Source organism: Oryx dammah, unplaced genomic scaffold, assembly GCF_014754425.2.
Source record: "Oryx dammah isolate SB20612 unplaced genomic scaffold, SCBI_Odam_1.1 HiC_scaffold_9, whole genome shotgun sequence".
In the NCBI taxonomy this organism is placed as follows: domain Eukaryota; kingdom Metazoa; phylum Chordata; class Mammalia; order Artiodactyla; family Bovidae; genus Oryx; species Oryx dammah.
The window spans coordinates 2,463,093-2,484,261 of NW_024070193.1; the positions used below are offsets into that span (position 1 = coordinate 2,463,093).

The window sequence follows — 21,169 nt, forward strand, 5'->3', positions numbered from 1 at the left end:
CCCCTTCCCTGGGTCTCGGCCTCCCCCCATAAAGTGGGGACCCCAGGGAACAAGAGATCAGAGTTTATTACCGGTGTCTGACGGCGGAGAACACCTGCTATGAAATTGAGTCAAGCCTGCGAACGTGAACGGAGAGTGACGGCTCTTTGCCACTTTGAGCCTTCAGGTCACTGATAAAAGGACCTTTTGCAAAATGCGGTGTGCAAATTTATCCTTACGCTTTAATATATATTTTATTGTTATTTTTTGAACAATAATGTTAAAATAGAACTGCTTAATAACTCTACCAAATATAATAAAAGCAAAATTTTCAGTCAATATATAAGTAAGGATTAAAAAGAGAGAGAGAGATTAGAGTCTGTCCGCAGCTCTGGGCGCTCACCTGGCCTGCGGCACCTGCCTGAGCAGCAGCTCCTGTCTTGCTCCTGCTGCGCCCAGGTCACCTGCGGTCCAGAGGTCCAGCCCACGAGACTGTGAGCATATGCAGACAAGGCTGGGACCTGCGTCCTCAGCCTCCGTCTGACATGGACATCAGGGCTGGGGGGGTGGGGGGAGGGACCGCCCACTGGGACAGCAGGACAGGCTGGCATCAGGAAGCGGGGTCCTAGGGACCCTGCTCAAAGTGGCATCAAGTCCTCACTCTCCATTCACTCTCACAGGCTTGAATCAATCGCGTAGCATGCGGGCTCCACCATCAGACACTGGTCTAAACTCTGACTTCTTATTCCTTGGGGTCCCCACAAGAAAGGCACTGTGGTGGGGTCCCCACCTTACAGGGAGGAGGCCAAGACCCAGCGCTGAGGGTTTGCTTCCCCATATGCTTTCCCAGCTACGTGGAGACGGGGCCTGGCCTGGAGGGCGGCTGGAGGCATCATAGAAGGAGGTACACAGGCCCAGCAGGAGGGTGCTGGGGTGGTCAGTGGGGCGCAAGGGTCCTGCATAGCTGGGGGGCAGGAGACAGAACCCAGCGGGGGGAGTCCCTCAGGCTGGTGACTCAGCCTCCCGGCCCCTCTGGGTCTGAGAGCAGTACCGACTGCCCAGGAAGGAGAGGAACCCAGGCCCCACGTGCGGTGTGGCCGCTCAGAGCCAGGATGGGTGGGGGTCAGGGAAGCCCCTGGAGGAAGAGGCCCTGGGGGCCGAGAAGCATTTCAGGGTCTGGGAGGCGGGTGGTGGCTGAAGTAGGGGCCGGGGAGGCGGAGGAGGCAGCAACCCCCAAGATGCTTCAAGCCCCGGGTCACTGTCGCCTGACTCCAGCAGGCCTTTTCTCACGCCCCCCTCCCCAACCTTCACTGCACAGCCCTCCAGCCAGGCTGCCAGGACATGAGCACCCTGCCCCCCAGCCACCTTCCCCCGCTGGCCCCCACTCCGCCAACCCTGCAGACACTGAGGCCTATCCACCTGCCAGACCCACTGCTTCACCGCGCCACGGCCCGACCCTGGCATTCCACGGCAGCCCTGCTCACACAGGGGCTCCAGAGCCCTAACACTCGAGTCCAAACCCCAGCTCAGCCAAGGAGTGACCGCAACACAGACAAGTTCCTCCTCATCCTGAGGCTCAAGCTCCAGCTCATGCTACCGAGCACCAGACCCACAAGGAAACAACACACGGGAGCCGGCAGGTGACAGCAAGGTCAGAACTTCCCAGACAGCAAAGAATCACCAGGTGGAGGGAACACAGAGAGTACGACGGGGAGGAGAGCCCCGTTCTGCCACGTTCTGGCTGTGTGACCTCAGCCGGGTCACCTAACTGCTCTGTGCTCCAGTGCCTCCACTACGAAATAGGAGAACGACCACCCACTTTGTCAGGGAGGTTGAGAGAGGACTTGGCAGAATTAACAAAGAATTTAGCAGAGAGCCTGGCATGAGAAGGAAAGTAGCTCGACTCTTTGAGACCCCATGGACTGCAGCCCACCAGGCTCCTCTGCAAGAATACTGCAGTGCGTTGCCATTTCTTTCTGCAGGGGGTCTTCCCAACCCAGGGTTCAAACCCAGCTCTCCTGCATTGCAGGCAGACCCTTTACCAGCTGAGCCACCAGGGATGCCCCGCGTGAGAAAGTGACCCCGGGTATCAAACTGATTACAATTCCTACTGATGATGTTAGTTAACAGTCCCTTAGGAGAAGGCTGTGAGGTAAGGAGAAGGAGTCTTCATTTGTTGAAGAAACCGGGGCCGAGAGAAAAGTCTGGCTCGTTCAGGCCACCCAACCGGTGTGGCGGCAGAGCGGAGCTGTGCAGACCAGGTGCTGTCCCCGGTGACCAAATGACTGCAAAGTGCGGAGGCCTGGCTGGCGGCCTCGGCAGGTGAACGGACACTGTGTCTCGTTTATCCGCCCCAGAGCAGAGCAGCAAATTGAGGCGGCGTGGGGCCCTGGCCTGCCACTTGAGACTTGCCCTGCTCCCCAGGCTCATCCCTGGGGCGGAGTAGGGCTGGGGACAGTGGGCGGGGCTGGGGACAGTGGGCGAGGCTGGAGATAGGAGGCGGGGCTCTCCCACTCGGGGTCCCAGGCCCCTGAGGCTCCTGTGCAACACGTGGCAACCCAGACGCTCAGGGAGGACACCTACCCAAACCCAACAACGGTGCTGATGGCTTCCGTTCCCATCGGGTCCCCCAGCACATCCCGGATGGGTGGGAGAAGCGCGGCTGCCCCTGCACAGAGTTCAAGGTCACCGCCTGACCAGGGTGAAGTCCATCATGGGCCATGGCCTCCCCTCTCCCCCCGCCCCCAAGCTGGCCCTCACCTCTGCACCCATGGCCCCTGGGAAATAAAGGGGCCATTACTCTTAGCTTCTGAGCTCCCAGGACCCAGGAACCCGCTGCTCAGCTCCAGATGCGGAAGGGCCGCTGCTGACTCCTGCCATTGACCTTGACCTAGACCTTGCCCACCAGTGTGAGACTAGGACTCCCCGCCCCACTTCCCCTTCCTCACTGACCACCAGGGAAGCTGCCCTGGGCAGGGGGCTGGCCGTGTAACTCTTGTCAAGCCTGTTCACCTCTGGAGGCCTCTACTGCTCCCTCTGTGAAATGGGTGTAAGAGCATCTGTGAGTCATGGTCTGGCAGGAGGCTGACTCACTGCGCCCGGCACGGAGTGACTGTTCCGTAAACAGTTGCTGCCGCCGCTGTGACTGTTATTAAAGATCTTTCTTTAAAGAAGATACGTATTTGGCTGTGCTGGCTTTCAGCTGAAGCATGCGGGAACTTTAGCTGTGGCATGCGAACTCTTAGTTCTCTGACCAGGGATCAAACCCAGGCCTCCTGCATTGGGAGGGCAGACGCTTAGCCACTGGACCACTGAAGGACACGGCCGCATCATGCAGAGGCCGGTGTGTAGGGATGACCCAGCATCCAGCTGCCTGGCCAGACTCGGGGTTCCCGGCCTGTGTGGCTCCCTCTGTTGACAGCCATGACAGTGTGTGAGGGAGGGCTGAATGAACGAGCAGCTCCACCCTGCCAGAAGCTGGGTGACCCTGGGCAAGTCACTGAGCCTCTCTGAACCTCCATTTCTGTATCTGTGAGTCTCAGCCACCTGGCCCGTGGCCGGCGCATGAATAAGCAGGGGCGAGTATTATGATAATTTTAACAGATGGAGTCCCAGGCCTCCCAGGAGGAACGGAGTGAAACTTCTCCCCTTCCACGTTCTCCATCGCCCTCCTGCCGTCAGACGCGTCGCTGGCTGTTGCGCACGCCACACCGACCACTCCCGCTGCCTCTGAGCCTCACCCCCTGCAAGGGAGCGCCGTGTCATGTGCTGACGGCCTGCCACAGAGTGGGTGCTCAGTACGTCATTTGTTTAGTGAATGAATGAAGGCAGGCTCCCAACAGTGGCCAAAAGCCGAGGGCGCTTCGTTGAGCACGTATTACTGGCTCAGCTCTTTGGGGAAGAGCTCTGCTCAGCTGTGGGTGGGGAACTCAGCTGATTGGGGTCCAGAGAGGCTCTGACCCGGCAGGTGCAGGGCAGGGATGGGCCGCGCCTGTTTGGCACGACCTCCCCGTCCCCCAACTCAGGGCATCAGCACAGAGTCTGCCCAAGGCCTGGGGTTTGGGGGCTTTGGGGGATGCAGGGAGAGGCTAGAAGCGAAGGGACCTTGGTGAAGCACCTGCTCTGTTCCAGACCCACACTTGAGGCTGTTTCCCAATGGCCCTGTGGGCGCCCACCATTCTCCATTACCGAGGAGCAGGACACCAGGGCTCTGAGAAGCAAACCAGCCCGGACTGGGATTCCGGGCCCCGGTCAGTCGGCAGGGTCCTTCCTCAGTCCCGGCTCCCTCCTCCCTTCCTGGCTCCTCACTGCGTGGGCAAGCCCAGGGTTGAGAGAGATTCCTTTGGCATAAGGCATCAATCGACCCCAATCAAAATGCCTTTATTTCTGCCATTCAATGGTTATCGGTTAAAATATCAATAAATCACTTACGAGACCCATTCAAATGGGATGGGCTGCTGAGAACAGAGCTGACGGCAGAAAGAAGGTAGATAAGGATCCCAAAATCTTAAACCCTCAGACTCTCCGCGTGAGAGGCCACCTTACACGCTGACCGCCCACGCCCCCTCCGCCCGCCCAGGCGCACAGCAGTTCCTGACTGTGTCTGTGGGAAACTGGGGCTCGGGGAGCAGACTTGCCCAGGGGCAGCCAGGATGCCAACACGGAGGTCACAGGCCACCTTGAAGGACTCCCCCGACCCCGACCACCTGCGTGCTCCTGGGACCACCCCTCTCGGCCTGGGGAAGGTCCTCCAGTGAGGCAGTTTCCCAAAGCTGTGTGTGAGTCTCCCTGGACACACGTACACACGTGTCCTCGGGGGCCTGCTTTACTGTTGCAGAAACGGGACGAGGTGGCAACCCACCGGCACCCGCTTCGTAAGAAGAAAAGCAAAGTCATGAAGTGCTTCCTGTCCGCCAGGCTCTTTCCTAAACGCTCAGTGCAGATCGACTCACCTCATTCTGGCCCCCCATGAGGTGTGCAGTGTCGTTACCTCCATTTTACAGATGTGAACACTGAGGCCCAGAGAGACGGTGTGCTCTGACGAGGACCCAAACCCAGTCAGGCTGGCCCCAGAGTCTGACCCTCTCTCCTGCCTTGATGGCAGGACACCCACTCCAGTCCCTGGCCAGGCTCTTTCCGGATTCTTCCTTGTGGGGCCAGTGGGCTTGGCCACCACTGACCGTCCCCTCCAGGGGCAGACTCAGCCCCCTCTCGCCTTGACCACCCCCCCCCCACCCCGGTCCCTGAGCAGAGGAAGAGCCTCCATCCGCCTTGCCTCCCCTTGCCCCCCGACCAAGTCAAGTGCCCTGTTCCTCCACTCCACAGCTATTTCCTGAGCACCTCCTGGGTGGGGGTTACTATGCTAGGGGCTGAGGAAGCTGAAGGAGGGATCAGGCGAGACCTTGCCTTCTGGGGGGATAGACAGCAAGATCGCCTCGCTCAGGCAGCCCAGGGGTCTGCAGAGTGTAGGACAGGGAGATGACAGGGGCAGGGCGCTCTAGGGCGGGGCTTCTGCACAGGCAGAGAGGGCTCCCGGGCCACCAGGGTCAGGCAGCCCTGCCCCAGCAGGGCAGTGGTGGGAGCAGGCATGGGAGGAGATCCTGCCAGGCCCACCGCCCGGCCCGGGCAGAGGGCCCTCTGTCTTCAGAACCAGAGAAAAGTACCCGGCGCCACAGACATAAAGCCCAAGGTTCCTCCTGGACCCGGAGCTTCACAGAGGCCGGGAGACTTGCCCAGGGTCACCAGTGACTCAGCGAGACCCGAGGGTTAGGACCGGGGTCTCCTGGCTACCAGCAGGGGTCCTGCCCTTGCTGCCGCCTCCGGCTCCTCCACTAGGCCCCCAGCATCTGCAGCTGATTTTCCAGCCAGAAGCCCAGGTGGCCTCAGCCCTGAACTTGGCTATGATGGAGCCTCTTCGTCACTCCCACCTGCTCCCTACTCAGCGGGGTGACCCTCAGCAAGGACTCTGGCTCCCCAGCCTCAGCTTCCCCGCCTGGGAAGTGAGAACCGCCCGGAGGACATGACCCAGCTGGCCTGAAGATGAAACGAAACCTCTGTGTTCAGAGAAGCCCAGTTCCCTGGGAGGCTCTTCGTAAAGACTAGAGTTATCAGGGAGATGAACCCGGGGAGCCCGGCTGACGCCCTCCCCGCATTCCAGCTCCGTAATGATCCCGGCGGGGACAGAGGAAATAAACTGGTGTCCAAGCCTGCCCGAAAGATTCCATTCCACCGCCCTGCGCAGCCACTGCAAATGGTTTGCACCGGAATATTATCTGGGTGTATTTACGGTATCTTACTGGAAACCACAAAGTGCACTGTATTTTTTTTTCTCTCTTTTGCTATTTAAAGCCAATGGGTCAGAGAGTGAGCAATCTGCAGTGACACCGGCCGAAATATATGATGATTTGGAAAACATACAGATGGAAAAAGGTGGCCTCTGCCAGCCCCGTGGCATGGTGTTCACAGCCCTCTCTGGGCTCAGCATGCCACACCTGGCTGTCTCCGAGCGGAGGAACTGGGAGACCCCTGGATGAACGGAAGAGTGGGGGCTTCAGGGGCACGTGTCTTGGCTGAGCCCGGCTGACGGGTCGGGCCCATAGAGCTGATCTCCGGTCCCAGCCTCCGCCCTTCTCTCCTGCCTCCACTGCAACCAAGCATCTCCTCCCAGTGAGCAAGGCTGGAGCCCACTGCTGCCGCTCGCCAAGGGCCAGCAACAAACCTGCAGAAGATTATTCAAACACCTGAGGTTTTTTTTTTTTTTTAAATACTCCTACAATGCAGTAAATTGGCCCATAGGTGTATCAGAATCTAATTCAAAATAGCCATACAATTGACGGATACTCGCTCAGATGGTAAAGAATCTGTCTGGAATGCAGGAATTCCTGGGTTGGGAAGATCCCCTGGAGAAGGAATTGGCAACCCACTCCAGTATTCTTGCCTGGAGAGTCCCATGGACAGAGGAGCCTGGTGGGCTACAGTCCACGGGGTCACAGAGTCGGACACGACTGAGCAGTTCACACACACACGGGTACTATATCTTCCTATGGTTTAATTACAAATACATTTACGAGAAAAGAAGAAATGCTCAAGGCATTCCTTCCTTCCTCCAAGCCTTTCTGCCTTCAGTTTGCAAATACCCTTCCTCTCCCACTGACCTGGTGACAGGCCACGTTGCCCAGTGGTCACAGAGCAGGGCCCGGGGTGGGGGAGTGCCGATCCAGCTGGGTTGACATGCCAGCTCCACTTCCCGGGGGTGGGGCCTGGGGTGAGTTGTCTGACCTCTGCAGGCCTCAGTTTCCTCCTCTGTGAAATGGGAATAATAAAGCACCTGCCTCCTAAGGGTGTTAGGAAAATGAAACAAGCCCAGGCACCAGCCACCAAACCAAGAGCACGCCTGGAAGGGGTTGGTAAGCAGTAGCTCTTCCTAGGAGGGTTTGTGGTTATCGTCTCCCTCGAGGCGCAGCTAGGGGTCCCCTCCGAGGGGCCTTCCTGACATTCTCTCCGTGGCTTGTGGCTCAGCACCTTCACCATCCTTATTCTGTGTTGAATTCAAAGATGAGTTCAACACAGAGGACACAGATTACTCATCTGCGACGCCTTAGCAGTTGAATGAATGAACGTGCGTGTAAAGGCGTGCGAGAGTGTGAGAGTGCGAGTAAAGCTGGCAAGAGAATGTTTTAACAAAAGAGTCATCTCAAAGAATAGTGTCAGGAGAGCTAAAACCCAGGATGAACTGAAGCTTGCGGAAAAAAAAAAAAAATGCACACGAGACAAAAAGTCCTTTGTTAGCTGCGTTCTAAACAAGAATAGAGAAAGAATAGGTCTTTTGCTCTGGCAAGATGGCGTATTGTTAAGAAATGGCAGAGAGAAAGTGGAGCTGGCCCGCCCCTTGCTTCTGTGTGTCTCTCTGGAAAGGTCTTCAAATCACCCCTCCAAGTGGTCATCCGCTCACCAGACATGGGCTCCGTCCACCCGCCCAGCCCGAGATGGGGGAAAGATGGAGACACTGCAGGGCCTGCGGATTCCCAGGCCCGGGCACCCCAGGGAGAGGGGCGAGCTGCTCTAGACCACTCAGGAGGAGAAGCAGTGAACTGGGACGGGAGCAGAAGCCCAGAAACACATCCATGTTGCCTGGCTGGTAGGCAGAAGAGGGTGGCCCCCAGCGCCTGAGTCCTAGGTCACCAGTGCCCTTCCCTGGAAAAATTCCGCAGGGGCGTACCAAACAGGAGGTCGTGAGTATTTGAAAAAGAATGCAGCCGTCCCCAGGAGCGCATGTCAGGAAATCACCGTTTCTCTGTTGACGATAATGCTGGACTCCTAGCAGATTTCTATATGTGCTAAGAATCTGATCGTTCCCACATCCTGTCTTTTCCCCGGACACAGGGGAGAGAGGGTCTTCAGAGAGCTCTCCCCACCCCTATCCCCTGGCAGACCCTGCGGGAAGAATCCTTCCCCACCCCTGTCTCCAGCCCCTCTCTGCCCCCGCCGTCCCCCAGCGTCCAGCCGGTGCCCAGGTCACTCTGCCCACCCCCGTCCCCCAGCGTCCAGCCGGTGCCCAGGTCACTCTGCTGGGGCCACACGTGCAGGCCTCCTGTGACTGCCCCTCCCCACCACACCCTTCCTCTCCTGGGTTGTGGCGGCCCATTCTAGGTGACCCAGCGGGCAGCCTTCCACTCTCCAGCCCAGGGCCATCGGCCCGGTGCCCAGCCCTCTTCTAGAGGACTCCTAGGGCACACTTCAGCCCTGACTTTGCTGTCTGTCCCCAGCAGATGGTGGGTACCCCAAGGGCAGGCCCGGTGGCTGATTCATCAGCCACTTATCACACGGAAGATTGCAGTAAATATCTGTGGGGCCAATGAATGACTGGGTGGACACACGGGGCGGGGGAGTCCCACGAGCACTTAAGTCACACGAATTCAACCAAATGCATCTGAAGCAGAAGTAAAGTTAACATACCGTACAGACGGCGGGGCTGTAACCTGGCGTAAGAGCGTGGAGAGCCCTCGGAAAACTAAAAACACCACGTCCTGGTGGTCCAGCAGCTAAGACACAGTGCTCCCAAGACAGAGGGCCCGGGTTCCATCCCTGGTCAGGGAACCAGATCCACGGGACGCAACTAAGCGTTCACACACCACAGCTGGAGACCCCGCATCATGCTGTAACTAAGGCCCGGCACAGCCAAATAAACAGATAAATGTGTTTTTAAAAAATTAAAAATAGAACTAGCATATAGCAATTCTACTTCTGAGTATGTAGCCAAAGAAAATGAAAGTGCTAACTCAAAGATATTTGCACCCTCAAGTTCATCACAGTTCATTACTTACTCTAGCCAAGACATGCAAATACCCTGAGCATCTATTGACAGACGAATGGACAGGGAAATGTATGTACATATAGGTGTGTGCGTGTGTACATGAAAAGAAGCGAAGGTGTTAGTCACTTAGTCGTGTCTGACTCTTTTGCTACCCTATGGACCTAGCCCACCAGTCTCCTCTGTCCATGAAATTCCGGAAAGAATACTGGAGAGGCTTGCCGTTCTCTTCTCTATGGGATCTGCCAACCCAGGGATCAAACTCGAGTCTCCTGCATTGCACGCAGATTCTTTCCCATCTGAGCCACCAGGGAAGCCCAGATATATATACATACATAAATACACAAATACACACACACGTGTATACATACAACAGAATATTACTCAGCCACAAAAAAAAGAAGGGGCTCCTGCCATCTGCAACATTCTGGATGGACCGTGAGGGCAGAGAAAGACAAATACTACATGACCTCACTTATATGTGGAATCTTAAAAATATGAGAAAAAATACTGTGCGAATCCTTTGCACACAGCGCACGCTCACTCTGCCTGCTGTACGTATGTTACACGCGCACAGCAACGTTTCCTGTACTTGTATAGAGAACCAGGTATTCCGAATGTTGTGGCTGATTTAAGGGACTTTGGAGAGTGGCGCTGGCTGGAATGGATCTCACGGTCCACATCAGACACTGGGACGTGGCCCTGCTGTGCCCTTGGGGAAGGATGCTGGGCTTGGGGGCGGGTGAGTACACTTTTGTGGATAGTCCGAAAGCCCTGGGACGAGCATGGCCCATCTATGGGGTCCCCAGAGCACTGTTTCCTGGGGTGGGTGCCTCAGAAGAGCAGTTCCGGCAGACTGTCAATGAGCCTGACTGCGTGCTTTGGGAAGGCTGTGTGTGTCTGCCTCTGGAGAGACGGGACCCCCAGGGAAGCCTACTCAAGGTGCTCTCTTCTCTGCAGGACTTCTCAGAGCCTCTAGTGCAGTGAGAACAGCATGCTGAGGCCCCAAGCTGATCATCTGGGGAGCCCTCCTTTTCACCCCAGAGCGGCAGGTGGGGGTGGGGAGGGCCAGAGACCTGTGCTCCCCAGAACGGACAGAGTAACAGGTCCTCTTGAGTCGCACCTTGGTTGGGGGGTGGTCTCCCCGAGGCAGTGACCTAGACGACAGTTGTCCTACCTGAAGCAATGCAAACGTGGGAAGAGAGCTAACAGAAAGCGGGGCTAAGACAGGTCAGAACGACCGCAGGCAGGACTGAACCATCAGGGCTGCCTTTCGGGTCAGAAACGGAAAGCACTCACTTGAAGAGGACGGAGCACGTCCCCCATGCGTGGTGCGCTCAGACCTGGGCCAGAAGACGAGCTAGACCCTGGAGGGCTCAGAGCGGCTGGGCGCGGAGGGCGGAGTGGAGCAGCCCTGCCCGGGAAGCAAGCCTGTCTCCACGTGTTTCCTGAGCACTTACTGTGCGCCGGGCCCTGGGGTCACACAGAGAAGACGGTTGACAGGCCCATGCTCCGTGGACTTCCCCACGCCGGGGACTGATGGCAGACACACACAGCCTTCCCAAAGCACGCAGTCACTTCTGAAGGCGGTAAGTGCTGTAAAGACAACAGCACGGAGTGACCTGCGGGGAGGCTGTCATGGCCAGGTGGTCAAGGAAGGCCTCCTGGAGGAGGTGGCATCTGGGTGGAGGCCTGCACAATGCTGGGCTACGCAAGGTCCCCAGCATCGCTCAGCAGCTTGGCCCTGTCGCCCTTCTGCCCTGACCCCTGTTCCAGAAGGAACTGGGGTGGGGGTCTGCACCGTCCCTCGGGGCTGCACAAGCAAGCAAATAGAGAACGTGCCCTGGAGTAGCAAGTGACGCAAAGAAAACCACAGGGGAGGGCAATGAGGGACGGGCAGACTACACTGCGCAGCAGGCCCTGGTGAGCGGCGGGCACGCGAGCCGAGGGTGGAAGGAGCAGAGGGCATCCAGGTGGGGGACCAGCCAGGGCAAAGGCTCCGAGCTGGGAAGGACTTGTCACCCGTGGGGGTAGGGGGGGAGATGGGGTCAGGATGCAGGTCATGGAGGTCAGCAAAGGACCGGGGAACTGTTAGCATCTTGTTCTCAGAGCAACAGGGAGGGTTTTACAAAGGGAGATGCCATGGTCCAAGCAACCGAGAGGACAGACTTTGCTGGGGGCCGTGTGGTTGGCGGGTGGGGGTGTAGGGCAGTGTATTAGGGGCTGATGGAGTTGGGTGACAGCTCTCTGAAGATGGAGTTTCCAACCAGGAGGTGATGGTGGAGGCGGGGAGAAGTGGGCAGACTGGGCGATGTGCTTCGTAGAATCAAAATGAGGCGCTCAGGTTAGAAATGGGAACAACAGCCTCTCCCCTTTCTATTCCACATGTTCTTGTCCTGGAATAACCAGGAATAAAGTCCAGAGCACCCCCAGTTCCTTGAGTTTGTCTTCATAGCAGAGAGGCACGGGGGCCTCCTGGGAGGGTAAAGGGATGCCCCCGAAGGCCCACACCCTCCAGGTGCCAGGGCCTTACGTCCAGGGGGTGCTGCTGCCTGCCTCCTGGCAAGGTGGGCCGCGGGAGGTGGAGACTGGTGCTCGCTTGGACGCCCCACGGCCCACTGCTACCACCAGCCTGTTGGATACACGGCGGCCTCGGGAGTTGTATGTCTGTTAGGACCACACAAGCAAGAACCTCTGCAGCCACAGGAAACTTGCCAGTACAGTCTGTTGCTACTGCTGCTGCTGCTAAGTCACTTCAGTCGTGTCTGACTCTGTGCGACCCCAGAGACAGCAGCCCACCAGGCTCCCCCGTCCCTGGGATTCTCCAGGCATGAACACTGGAGTGGGTTGCCATTTCCTTCTCCAAGGCGTGAAAGTGAAAAGTGAAAGGGAAGTCGCTCAGTCATGTCCGTCAGTCTGTTAGGAGCACACAAACAAGAACCTCTGCAGCCACAGGAAACACCACCCATCTCAATCTCTCCACAAAACCTCCATGTGACATGGTCAGCCTCCACCTGGTGCTGAGCTGAGATGCAGGTGCAAGAAACCAACAAGGTGATGGGTGAGGAAGGGCCGCCTTAACTCTGCCCACTGCCCCCCACCCCCTCATGAAGGCTCAATAAGAAGAAGAAAGATGGGGGTGAAGCCCCCCGTGACGCACCCTCCTTGGGGCCCTGCCCAGGGACTGGGATGCAGCCCTCACCTCCTACCCACGACACGACCACGTACAACCTCATGGGAAATGGGCGACAAGAATGAATGGGCAACTTACCCAATATTACACCTGCTCGGCCAGCAGATGCAGGAGGAGATTGCAACCCCTTGACTTCAAGGACATGCAAATCATGGTGAGAAAACATTTCACATTGCCCCGCAGGCAGCGAGGAAGACCTCTGGGCGATCCCTAGTGCTGGAGCGGCCGCAGGTCAACGCTGCAGGCTGCAGGAGCAGCACGTGCGCAGTCACTGGGGCAGGCAGCTCTGTCCCCACCTGCCGCCACCAGCAATTCCACGGCTCACTATAGACGCCAGAGACACACTCAGGGGCCCTGGGACATGCTCACAGGAAAGCCTGCAGGGGCCCTGTTAGCAACAGCCCAGACACCCCTCAGCCAGTGTGTGGGCACACAGATGGGGTCTACTCACCATGGCTGATATGAATCAACCACGGCCACAAGGGGGACTTCCCTGGCGGCCCAGCAGTTAAGAATCCGCCTTGCAGTGCAGGGGACCCAGGTTCAAACCCTGGTGGGGGGAACTAAGATCCCACACGGCATGGAGCAGCTGAGTCTGCGCACCACAGCTACTGGGCCCTAGCACTCTGCAGCCCGAGCACCACAAACAGACGGTCACGTATGGCAACGAAAGATCCCAATGCCGCACCTGAGACCCGACGCTACAAGGAACGATACATACGAGCTCTGTTAGTGGCAATGGGAAAAAAAGTAAATTCCAAAAGACCGCATATTACGTGATGCCTTTCCTCTATAAAATTAAACACAACTCAAAACAATGTGCTTCCAGGGAATCTATCAGCAGGAGATAAATCAGACATCAAGATTCGGGAGAGAGAAAGTGTGGCTTGAGAAGTGGAGACAGAAGTCGCCCGAGAAATGCTCACAAGGGTTATAAACCAAACTTGCTCTCCTTGTCATCTTGGTGGATTCGAGGGGGAGTTCATCGTTTTATTTAAGCAGAGGAAAAGCCTGGAGTGGGGGCTGCATGCTTTCCTGGGTCCCCCGGGGCCACACTGCTGATAAACCTGATGAAGGGTCACAGAATGCCTGGCGTGTAAGGCCCTTGATAGCTGGCCTGTGGTCTCACCTGAGGCTCCTGATCCCTGAGGCCGCAGACCCCCGCTGCGCCTCCCCTTAGCAATCACACATCCATGTCTTTTCCCCGCGGTTCCCTCGGCCTGGGATCCCATTCACTGGCCAGTGAGATTCCTCCCACCCTCCAGGACCCCGAGCAAAGCCGTCTCCACTGTCCCGTCCGTTCCCTCCACCGGAGCGTCTCACCTCTGAGTGCCCAGCGCTCCTCTTATGCTTTGCCCTGAAGTGCAGATCACCTGCTGTCTGGTTGCTTGTTAAGGGCTCAGCTGTGTCCCCCAAGCTTCATATGCTCAGCGCTAACCCCCAGGACCTCAGAACGTGTCTGTATTTGGAAGCATGGCCTGTAAAGAGGGGGTTAAGTTACAATGAGGCCACTAGGCTAAGCCGTCTTCCAATCTGACCGGTGTCCTTAGAAGAGGAGATTAGGGCAGAGACATCAGGGCAAAGACCAAGTGAGCACACAGGAAGACGGAGGCCATCTACACACCAAGCACAGTGGGGGCCCTCAGAAGAAGCTGACCCTGCCTGGGCCTTGATCGCAGACCCCATCCCCAGGACTGCGCGTGGGAGCTGCCCAGCCTGCGGCCCTTGCAGCCCTGTTGCCCGCGTTCCCTGTGATGGTTTGGGATGGACGGACGCTCCTGAGTCAGGCCCCAGATTCGACCAGAGTGAGTCCCAGGTCGCTCGCAGGCCTGTCGCTCTAAAACTGCAATCCCAGGGGTTTTCTTGGAGCCTCTGTTAGCTTAAAACCCCCGAGGCCATCTCTCCTACTGGAGCCTCCTCTTCAAGAATGCTGCTTGCCCCAGGCCTCTGCTCCTGCTGGGAATATACTGGTAGTATAAATGAGAAGTGCAGACTGGTGGTATCCGCCCCCCCCCCCCCCGACGCCTCAGCCTGCAACAGACCCCTCAGTTTCGCAGCTCTGGGCAGCTGCCGGCCAGCAAGGCCTCCTTCATCCTGGGCCCTACGCTGGAGCCCCACTATTGCACCACGCCTGGCACTATCACAATGTCACCAACGGGCTAGCTATTCCAAGACTGCCAGTGAGACTGGGATCAGCCCAGCCCCAGGAGGCCGTGCTGCTCGCTGTTGCTGACCTTGGGCAAGTCCCCCGAGCCTCAGTTTCCCCATACGTAACACCTCACTTGTTAACAAAGATCCAGCTAAAATGCCAGAGTCCAGGCCTGGGTCCCAGAAACAGGGGATAGGGGAGTGGGCAAGAAAAGGCGAGAAAAGCATGAGGGACCACGAGCGAGGGCTCAGAAGACATCGGGAGAGGAGACGAGGCGCAAGGGATGCACAGTACCTCAGTGTTGCGTGCCTGGGGAACAGGGTGAGGCTGGGTGGGCGGGAGGATGAGAAGGTGGGAACAGATGAGAACTGGGGGCCGCAGTAGACACATAAGCAGGTGGGATTTCATCCTGAGGCCGGGAGAGCCTCCCAGGGAGGCTAAACGGGAGACGACAGATTCCAGTTTCCATTTACAAGGGACACGAGGTCTTCAGGGCGGCCGGGGGCAGGTAGGGGGCTGGGGGTGCCCAGGGAGCCTCGAGGTGCTCCTGAAGGCTGGGGTGAGGCATGGAGCAGTGGGCAGATCCGGCTGGATCTTTCCAACATGAACTCAATTTGCTGCCATCAGGGCCATGGGAGATGGAGAACCCAGGGATGCCCCTGGAGCGAGAGGGCTGGGGTGAACCACTGCGGCCCAGGGACCCCAAGCTGACCTCACTTGCAGAGAAGCGCCCCGCCTCTTGGCTCAGCAGTGGGCTTGCATGGTTCCCAGCCCCACCCAGGTCCAGACGCACAGAAACGAGAAGACACACAATGCAGCCTTCCCCACCCAGTGCGTGCCTCCCGGCCACCAACACCACTCCGATGCCCTTTCCACCAGGCTTCCCTCACGATCGCCTTGGAGACCGGATGTGCGGCCCGGCACTGTGTGTGTGTCTGTGTGTGTTTAACCGCACAAGGCACTATTCCCATAAGAGACGGGCTGGAGACCCGAATGCCCACAGAGGCCAGGCAGCTCGTATCAGGGCCGCGGGTGAACATGTGTAGGGGCGGGCCCTGTGGCGTGACTGGGCTGCCCAGGCCTCATCGACAGGGTGCTGTGTTCTCAGCTGCAGCCCATCATTAGCTCAGTGGACACAGGTATAAGCTATCAGTAGCTCTTCTGAGTTTTGCAAAAGCAGCCAGAAGTTCATGTTTTTTTGGTGAAATGGATAACTTGAAGATTTGGGCATCAACTTGCAGACCAGTATCAGTGCTGTATCAGCCAGTTCGCCTTTGGACTCCTGGTCTGCAGCTCCGCCGTGAACAGATGGTGGCGTGGATGCAAACCAGAGAGCTGACCCCCCTCACCGGATCTGAATTCTGCACCTGCGGGAATCCCATAGCTGGGGTCTTCCACCCTGGGGTAGGGGAAGGGGATCCTGGAGCAGTCCCGAGGCCTCCTGGTCTCCCCATGGCCTGTCAGACCCCGCTCGGGGCGCCCAGGTAGCACATACCCACTTTGAGCTCCTTGCCGAAGACGGTGCGCTCCCCCAGTGCCGAGCAGTTCCAGCGGCCATTGCGGAATTGAAACTGACACTCGTCCAGGCCCATTTGTGAGCCTTCTCCTATGACGATGATGGCGTCGGGTCGGCTCTGGCAGATCGCCCGCTGTCTGGGGGCCAGGCCTGGGATCTTGTTACAGATGATGCTTGCGCCCAGAGCTACTACCGAGGAGAAGCCGCTGGAGCAGGGGACACAGAGAGACGGAGCGTTAGGCCAGCAAGGTGGAGGGGCGGGGCACAGCCTGCAGACCCTGCCTGGGTGTCCAGCCCTGCCTCCCCGCACCGCTCCCATCACAGGCCTCTCAGCTTCTGACACTGCACACCCAGCCCCCGTTCGCACGTTTGTCATTCCCATCAGCACTGTGTATATTCAATATTAGGCGTAATTTCCTTTTTAGACACAAAGAAAGATGACGCTGGTCACAAACATACTGCCACACGAACTCAGCCAGTTGCCTTTGCATCTTTGGGAGGATTCAGTTGAGACAAAGTTTAGAATCTTGCAAAATGGAACTGATAACTGTTTAGGGATCATCTCTATGTGATGAAACTGCAAAGGTAACCCCTCAGTTTCGTGAAGCAGTTGCCTCTAATAGGGCATAGGGTGCACAGGTATTAAAGAAAAAAACATTTAGATGTGTTATATACGTATGGTGGATGTACGTGTTTCATTATAAACACAGCTTTAAAAAGCAACTCTAAAGAGAAAACGAAAAAGACAGAAAAAGAAACAAGAAAAAGACAGAAAAAAAATTTTTAATGGGAAAAATAGAAAAAATAAAGCAAAAATAAAAAGCAATTGTGAATAAAAGTTGCAGTCTTTCCTTCCTGCAGGCCCATGGAGTATGTGGATCCCACTCCAGACACGAGTGGCCTAGAGCACGCTCACAGCCTTGGCAGAGAGGTACCTGTCTTGCTCACTCACTCGCTGCACCGGTCCATACCAGACACCTGTCAGGGCACCAGGCTTGGACAGGCGAGGCCCTGCCCTCGAGGGGCCCCCAAAGGCCACACGCATGCACCAGATAAACACAACACGCCCTTCAGCGATGCCCACTCCTGAGAAAATAGTGAAGACGCTGTGACAGCAAGTAGGGGTGGGCTTGGGAGGGGAGGGGCCGCTTCAGCTGGAGCGGTCAAGGAGGGCCTCCCTGAGGAGGTGACAGTGCAGTGGCACCCTGAATGGTTGGGAACCAGCTGTGGGAAGGTCTGAGGCAGAGTATTCCGGGGGTGGGGGGGATGGGGGTGGGCGGGGGCAGGGGGGGCGGGAACACAAGATGCAAAGTCCCGGGAGGGGGACAAGCTTGGGATCGATCGCCAAGGAACAGAAAGAAGCCACAGAAGCCAGCTGGGAACCAGGGCTCAGGGAAGGGGAGAGCCTGGAGAGAGGTGACGGCTGGCGGCGGGAACTTTCTCCATGCGTCACGAGGCACGGGAGGGCTGGAAGCCGGGCCCTGGCAGGGTCCCCCCACCTCCAGCCCCGGGTGGGAGAGCACTGCGGGACTCCAGGACGAGGCAGGGAGCGTGGGCAGGCAGAGGTGGCGGGGGCTTGGCCTTGGTGGCAGTGGTGCGGGGTGGCTGCTGATGAAGCAACCGAGCGCTGTGGAGGGCAAGGGCAAGGGCACGAGGCAACCGTGTGAGTCGCGGGCATCTGGCCTGAGTGTGGGGCCGCCTCCTAGCATCCAGGTAACCCCAGAGAGGCTCCGATGGCAGCGCAGACCAAGGAGCTAGCCCTCCCCTTACACAAAGATGGCCCACTTGTCTGGAGCTCCCGTTGTGTGTAATCCTCGAAAGGCCATCAAGCATCCTCTGGACGAGAAGACCTCACTCGGGTTGTAGTAATGAGCTCCTGTTGACACAGCCAAGGTCAGTACCCCGCCAACCGAGCGCCTCATCCTTCCTGCCCAGCCTGGGCTGTGGGAAGTCAAGCTGGGATTGGGATTCGCCAAGGGGAGGGGCCCCCGCTGCTCTCCAAGTGTGTAACAGACCACCCCTGCCCTCTTTCCTGCCGCCCCTGCCACACACCAGCCATCCTCCTCCTGCCTTGGGTCCTTGATCCTCGCCGGTTCCTCTCCGAGAAGCTCTTGCCCCCTGAGCTTCACGTGCTTGGCCTCTTGCCATCAGCCATGTGACCTTGAGGGTCCCCTCCCTGACCATCCCGCCTAAGGGAACCTGCCTCCCCACACCATCCCTCCTAACTTTCCATCCCAATCATGAGCCTCAGAAACATCACTCAGGCTGCGTGCCTGCCACGTAGAGGCACCCCCAGCCTTGGATGTATTCGTGAGCTTTGCAGGATGTCTACTATACGCAAAGGCAGCGTGGCCAGGCCGCCACTCACACCGGACCACGCGGTCTCTCTGAACAGCCCTCCTGGGCAGGGACCGTCACCTTCATTTCACATGTCCACTGTACAGAGCTGAAAGCCGAGGCTCACAGAGAGTGAGACCTGGAGACTGTCAAGCGCTCTCAGTCATTCGTCTCAGCCACTACAACACAGAGCTAGAAGGTTTGCAGTATTTGAGGAAGAGACAGCATAAAAAGAGCAAGTCAAGCAGAGATGCTCTGGCCACAAGACGGGAGATGCCTCTGAACACCAGGAAACCCCCTCCACCAGCAGAGAGTGAAATTATATATTTGGGGAAAAAATAAATTCACAGGCACAAATAGTCTCAAAGCTAAGCGTTCAGGCCTAGGGTACCACCGGAGCTTCCGTCACCTAGGAGCTGTGTGACCTTGGGCAAGTTACATCTCCTCTCTGCGCTTCGGTTTCCCCATTGCTAAAATGAGGTTATTAACTAGGCCTCATCTCAAAGGGAGGCTGAAAAATTAAACATGGGAAGTGCTCCCAAGGTGTCAGGCACACAGTGAGCACTCAATAAATGAGCTGCTGTAGTAGTTTCTGTTATTGGGTCTGATTGTTCCAAAAGGCTTGTGCCTGAGTCACCAGAACTATCCAGATAAGAATACACAGGTGCCTTGCCATCCATCGGAACCAGAAGGCCTCTCACGAGAGAACTGTGAAACTTCACCTTTCGTGCCCATTTTACAGATGGATAAGCCGAGGTGCAGAGAGCAGCAGGGCCTGGCCCCAAACCAGGCCCTCACTCCCCACCCCAAAGGGCGGCCGCGGGACGGAAGGCGGGCGCCCTCCGTGGCTCCAATGCTCCCTCCCTCCGTCCCTCTGGGCAGCTGGATCCCTGCGGGGACGGTGAGGTCTCGGCGCCGGCGGCGGGAGGTCGGGCGGGCGGGGCGGCCAGGGGAGGTTATTTTCTGTTGTTTTCCCTTTCTCTCTCCGCTCCCGGGTCCCTCCGCCCCGTTTCTAATTAAAAAGGAGATAAAGCCGCACGCGGCCAGCGCCAATCAGCCCCACCGGCTTCCTGGATGCGCGCGGGGCGGTGGGGCGCGGGCCAAGATGAAGATTAAAGCAGGGAAAAAAAAAAAAAAGCAAAGCCACCCAGACGCGGGCGAATCAATAACACTTAAAACAGCCGCAGGCAGGCAGCGCGCGAGCCCCGCAGCCGCCTCCCGGCCCGCGGTCACGGCTGGCAGCCGCCTGGTCCGCTCCGTGCGCACCTGCTGGCCGCCGCGGCGGTCAACTTGCGAGATCGCCGGAGTCGCGGGGCGGGGAGGCGGGGGAAGCGAGTGACAAAACACAAAGGATCCATCACACACACACACACACACACACCCCGCCGCAGACCCTGCAGTCCGTCCCCTCTCCAAGCGGAGCTGGGGGCGCCGCTCGTGTTAAACCTGCCGAGGTGGCCCCCGGCGCGCCGGAACCCCCCATCCATCCCTGGAGCCCCCACCCTCACGCTTCACGCGCACTATCTCCGAAGTACAAAGGGTGACTGGCCCTGCAAACGCAGCTCCAAGACGCGTCCCGGGCCGCCCCCTCCCACCTTCCAGCCCGAGCGCCGCCCCCGGCCCACCTCCTAGAAACGCCAGGGTGAGGCGGGGAGGGCCGCTCGGCGGACGCGCCGGCCGCCTCGGGTGCCCAGCTTTAGGGGGCGGGCTGTCCCGCCTCTCGCCGGCGCTGGCTCGCGAGCTTGCGTCCCTGGGTGTCTCGGTCCATCTCCAGCTCTACCCTTGTGTGCGTCTGCTCGGGTGGCTGGCGCTGTCCCCTCGGCCCGGGGGTCTGAGGGTTCCTGGAAACGCGTGGTGCCCAGGCTTCTGTGCTTTGGCCCAGCGAACGTGCCTCCTTGCGGGTACCTGTTCCCTGCTCACAGACCCGCCCCGCCTGCCACCCGGGGACTGCCCTGCATTAGGAGCGGCTGTGCCCGCCCCTCTGTAGACACTTTCTCTTGGGCTCTGGGGGCTGAGCTCCCTGGGAGCCGCTGTGGTCCTGGCTGGTAGTCCCATGCCCCGGTCCGAGTGTCCCTGGGAGGCGCTGGCCCTTTGCAGCAGGGGACCGTCTTCAGAGTCCCCCGCGCTGGCGCGTCCCTACGGGTTGTCCTTGGCTTGGGGTGGGGGGGGGGGCTTCCTCCCTCGGGCATTCCCAGGACGGCCGTGTCTCTGGAGCTGTGCGCGCCCCTGGGGCTCGCGCCTGAGGGGGCCCTATGTGCGCCCACCATTCCCGCACCTCACCCCCCTCCGCCTATCTGCGGAGCCAAGGAAGTTGGCGGCCGGCGGCGGCTCGCGAGCGGCTCAACCCCTCCCCGAGACACGCCAACTTTCCCGGGACGCGCGTGCAGGGGGTGCGAGCGGCCCTTACCCGATCCGGAGGTAGACCATGCCCAGGCTGAGAAAGAAGTGGCCCAGGCAGCGCCGCGCTTTCCGGTTCATAGTCCCCGCTGGCCGCCGGGGCCGCGGGCCGGGCCGGGCTGATCCCGCGGGCCGGCCTTGGCGGGGCAATCCACATAGCCCGCCCTGGAGGCGCGGGCCGAGGCTTCCCGAGGCCGTCTGTCGTGCGCCCGTCCGCGCGCTCGGCGCCGGAGCCTCGCCGGGAGCGCGGGAGCCACCGAGCCCCGGGAAGGAGGGAGGAGCGAGCGC

At 58.6% G+C, this 21,169-nt stretch overlaps 1 protein-coding gene across 1 annotated transcript in view; it reads right to left on the minus strand.

Moving 5' to 3' along the window:
- WNT7A (Wnt family member 7A) overlaps positions 1-21,163 on the minus strand; it is a 76,466-nt gene extending 55,303 nt beyond the window's left edge. Inside the window, exons 1-2 of the mRNA XM_040247264.1 lie at positions 20,892-21,163; positions 16,127-16,353 (exon numbers count right to left, since the gene is read on the minus strand). Of these exons, the coding sequence (XP_040103198.1) occupies positions 16,127-16,353; positions 20,892-20,962 (298 nt within the window). The 5' untranslated portion in view covers positions 20,963-21,163. The remainder of the gene's footprint in view (positions 1-16,126; positions 16,354-20,891) is intronic.
- Positions 21,164-21,169: the final 6 nt, after the last annotated feature.